The sequence below is a fragment of the Juglans regia genome, chromosome 11, assembly GCF_001411555.2.
Source record: "Juglans regia cultivar Chandler chromosome 11, Walnut 2.0, whole genome shotgun sequence".
NCBI lineage: Eukaryota > Viridiplantae > Streptophyta > Magnoliopsida > Fagales > Juglandaceae > Juglans > Juglans regia.
This window is the reverse complement of record NC_049911.1, coordinates 17,335,238-17,339,728: the sequence shown is the minus strand read 5'-3', so window position 1 is coordinate 17,339,728 and position 4,491 is coordinate 17,335,238. Positions and strand designations below refer to the sequence as shown.

The 4,491-nt window shown below is 39.7% G+C and overlaps 1 protein-coding gene across 2 annotated transcripts; it reads right to left on the bottom strand.

Moving 5' to 3' along the window:
* Positions 1-1,252: 1,252 nt before the first annotated feature.
* On the bottom strand, positions 1,253-4,491 carry LOC108993623 (probable glycosyltransferase At5g20260). Of its 2 annotated transcripts, XM_018968602.2 has the most exons (4): positions 4,098-4,491; positions 3,780-3,934; positions 2,585-2,939; positions 1,253-1,990 (listed from the first exon to the last, which is right to left on the bottom strand). In XM_018968602.2, the coding sequence occupies exons 1-4, from the start codon at positions 4,389-4,391 to the stop codon at positions 1,310-1,312; spliced, it is 1,485 nt and encodes a 494-aa protein (XP_018824147.2). In that variant the 5' UTR covers positions 4,392-4,491; the 3' UTR covers positions 1,253-1,309. The 2 variants fall into 2 exon arrangements, with proteins under 2 accessions (XP_018824147.2, XP_035538988.1); XM_035683095.1 differs by lacking the exon at positions 4,098-4,491 and having other exon boundaries at positions 3,755-3,835.

Sequence of the window (4,491 nt, the reverse complement as noted above, 5' to 3'; positions counted from 1 at the left end):
TTATCTCAATAGTTGCAATTATTCTAGTGATTTTAAAAACCTCAACCATTTATATGAAACAAATGATGCTATATACCTCTTCTTTCTTTTGAGATCCTCTCAAAGTAGGCTCTCAAACAAACAAAACTCCCGTTTCCAGATCTGGCTCGAGGGGGTGGGAGCTTCGGCTCCGCCCCCTCCCTCTCTTTCTCCCCACCCTCCGTACCCTCTGTGTAGTGCTTCATTTTGTTTTATTTTGTTGTGTTTTGCAGGCTAAATAAGTGAGAAACGCAGATCTAGATCCTCCGGCAAACATAGATCAGCACGCGCCTCTCCATGGCGTTGCCCAGCCGCCGATCTTCAAGACTTTCGAAGGCGGCGCCAAACGGAGCGGCGAGTTGCTCGCACACGGGGCCAGAAGTTATCGGAGACGTTTGGCGAGTGGCTCTCTCGCGTCACCGGGAGGCCTTCTACCGTCATCATGAGCAGCGCCACTGGGTTCTGTGAGTCTGGATCCTCCAAGATCGATCGACGTTTTTCTCCCAGGGTAGCGCGTGTTCTGCACGAGCCACCGCAGCCGCTTGGAGCAGTGTCTGTGTCCGTTACAGTAGTTTTTTCATTGTATTTTATTTTGTGTCTTGTTCTTCTTTTATTGAAAATAAAAATCCAAAAAATTTTGTCCCGTTGGACCTTGGTCAATCGGTGTGATCTCCCCTCTCCGTTTAGGCGGTGTATGTGGTTTGGTGCATCCTACTCTGCGTGGTCGGGGTATGGTTTTTGTCACCTAGTTACTGTTACTCTGTCGGACACATAGATGTGCATGACAGATCCCTTAGACTTAGAGCTTTAGAGATCTGTCGTCTGAGCTAGATCATGTCAGCCATGAAAGTGTGCTTGGGGGCTATTAACGTTTGTAACTGACTTTTTAAGTCATATTTGTATGTTCACTATTATGAATGAAATGTGATCCTTATTCTCAAAAACAAAAAAAAAAAAAAATTGATGCTATATACATACTTATGTAACATACGATGAAATCGTTTAAACAAGTAAATGTCTTGTTAGTTTTCACAATCATTTTCATCTCATCTTATTTAATCATTACAATTTTCTCAAATTTTCACACAAAATAAAATAAATAATTCAATTTTTTCAAATCTAAAAAAAAAAATATTAAAAAAAATACTCTAACAATATTTTAATATTCAACTTTTAACTTTTATTTTAACGCATCTCATCTCATTTGTAAAAACAAATGAGGCGTTGCTGTTTTAAATAATAGTATATATATATGCGCGTGTATATATACGGTATTACATGGAGATTATAATCAATAAACATGCTCTGTTAGCATAACGTTAAGCCTTCTAAGCCATACGGAGTGCAGCAACATATGAATGACATCAAATGGCTTAGAAGGTCGGTTCAGCTCAAAATGCCTTGCAACTTGTGTCACCCTCTTCTGCAATGTCAAGTACTTTCTTTGGGAAATTCCTTTCAGAATGTTCTTGATTTCAGGTATTCTTTTTGGAGGAACAAACACTGCAAACTTGCTCCAATCAAGGACATCACTAAAGGGTAATGTATAGTAATCGGAAATAATCACCGGGACACATGCCTGATACATTGCCTCGACCACTCTAGGGCTGGCCACTTCTGACCCACTTGGGCACAGGCAATACTTGCTCTGTCCCATCAATTTGTGGTAATTTTTCATTTTAGGAAGGTTCTCATAGACTTGAACTTCACCATCTTTCTCCTTCCAATGCTGGAACAATATATCCCTTATGTCACCATGGGCTGCACCGGCGAAGAAAGCGAGGATTGTGCGTTCGCTCGGGGCCAAGCCATAGCGGGGTGGACCGAGGTTGTATAGAGGGTGACCTTTCAAGTTAAATTCCGGTAATGAGACGTCTCTCATGGGTTTGAATCCTTCTGATGTGTTAGCATTGCATAACACTCTTATGAAATTCTTGTACAACTTGGGGTCGTGTCTGTCAATCAATGGTGCCTAAAAATAAATCAAGTAGATATCATAGGTTAGTAAACGAACTTTCATTTTCCAGAAGTAATGCATTAGAGTATTCAGAATATAAGGGATTCAATTCCCGGACATTCTTCATGAGAAAGAGAGACAAATCATGTTATCGAGATGCAAGGTTGCTAACTGTTACTGAATAGAATTTGGTAATGATATTTAGCATCAATTAAATCAGGTAAGCCCAAGCTATCCAGTAGAATAGAATGGAAAAAGACCCTCTCAAAATTTGACATGTCAATGATACAATTGGAGCCCTATTGGAACTTTACAAAGAATAAGAACTTCTCATTCTCAAGCAATATGAGATCTCATATACCACCACTTTACTTTATCCTTATCATATGGACCGTCACAAAAAGACCTGCGAAGTGGCCTACACCTTTAACTTGTATATAATTCCTGTATCTATCTCTCCATACTTGGAGCTCATCTAATTGGAGCTGAACTAATGTTGGGAAAAGAACTTGAATCGATTTTTATCTGAACCAAACAAAACATGCTGGATCGACATGAATTTGCCAACCAAGAAAATGCAGGGTTAGAAAGAAATATATAGGCATATACCCAGTCATGGCAAGAGACCATGAAATGGTCCCCTCCACTGCTTCTATTCCAGTAGGGGTATTTATCAGCAACGACATGGACATAATCGGTGAAGATGCGTATCATACGATCAAAAAAGGTGCGGGGCTCAAGCACAGCAAAGCAATCCGTAATTTTGGAAATACTTAGAGGTACAAAAAAAGCATGTGCCTCATCAGGATGATAGGCCAGGAAAGGGCTCTCCCCTCTCTCCATCTCGTCCATGAACTGTCCCCCGATGGAGTAGATGTAACTCAATGGCCCTATGTGTGCCATTGGAAGCTCTCCTTCCCTGTAAACCCACACCTTGAATCTCTTCACCATCTCTATGTGACTCCTGCAGTTTAATCCAGAAATATTGAACAATAATATATGCGTTTATCATTGGAATATTCAGTAAATAATCGAATCTTATATATGGCCAAAGCTAGCATAGCATTTGTTACTCGTGACAATCGTGGAAGAGAGAAAGAACAAAACACACATGGGGCATGCTTGCTAGTTGGAATGTGGACCATTTAAAAGAGATTGGCTTTGTTGTGAAGGAAAGCCACTGCCTCGGATTTTTTTCCCTTTTTTTTTTTTGTTTTTTTTGTTTTTGTAACATGGAAAATATTCCAAACCTTGGGGTTTGTCCGTACTTCCGCCACAGGCAAATAGATAGATGGAATGTAGACAAAATAAATGAGATGGAATGTATATAGATTTAAATGGTACGGAATGCTGAAAGACAAAGTTGAGAAATAATCTCATATTATTTGTAGACAAGATCTTGAGCATATTAATAAGGAATGAGTAATCTTCTCTTGTAGAACCGATTTTATGAGATGAGTTAGGTCCATAAATTTTTTCACGGTATCAAAGTCTGCTATAGGACGAATGGAAGCCCACACTACTTACTCTGTGATAAGGATCAGAAAAAATACTGACCTACACGTGAGGGATAATGTTGAGGAATAATCTCACATTGTCTGTAGATAAGATCTTAAACATGTTTATAAGTAATAAATAATTCTCTCTTGTTGAATTAGTTTTATGAGATGAGTTAGGCGCTTATGAATTTCTTCGTAAAGAAAGACAAACACATGTATACAATATCTAGATCAAAAGATGTAAAAAATAAAAATAAAAAAAGAGTAGAAAACTATTTACTATATCTCAGAAGTCAGAGCTTAACTGATGAAAGGCATAGGCGTTTCTGTAAACGGGTCCTGTGGGAACGTAAATTTCCTCCTTATCAGATGTATAATTCTGCATAAGAATCGCTTTACGAATAGCTGCTCTTGCTCTACCCAAATCTTGCTCAATCCTCTCCGTAGTACTGCTCTTCTCCTGCAGTGTACCCCAGAAACAAAACGAAAGCAAGAAGGAAAAAAGAAAGGCATCAAAAAATAAAATTAAATCCATAACTACCAACAAATGAGAAATTAACAGGAAAAAAAAAACCAAGAGAAAAGAAGCTATTTTTCTACCAAATTCTTCAAGTATTGCTCACCGTGATATGTCTGGCAATGCTGTTAGTTGGTTTAGAGGTTAAAGAAGTTGAGGGTGGTGCATCCATGGAAGGCTCTGGCACGAGCGGATCAGTTGCAAATGAGAGTGGCACTGGTGCGTTTCTGGAGTTGCTTTGTATGGGGGACTTGGGAGGTGAAGGAGGGGTACTGGAAGAAGAGAGATGGTGGGGAAGAGTGTTTTGGCGCACGGGAGAGATGAAAATGAGAATGAGGAGGAGGAGAAGGAGACGGCTAGGAATTAGAGTAAATGGAGAGCGACATCTGAAGGTTGCCATGGCCTCTGTTATTGCCCGCGTCTTCTACTAGAGGAGCTCAGTACCGTTAGTAAAATTGAGGAGATTGGGAGGCAACTAGCTACCACTTGAAGAAAACTAG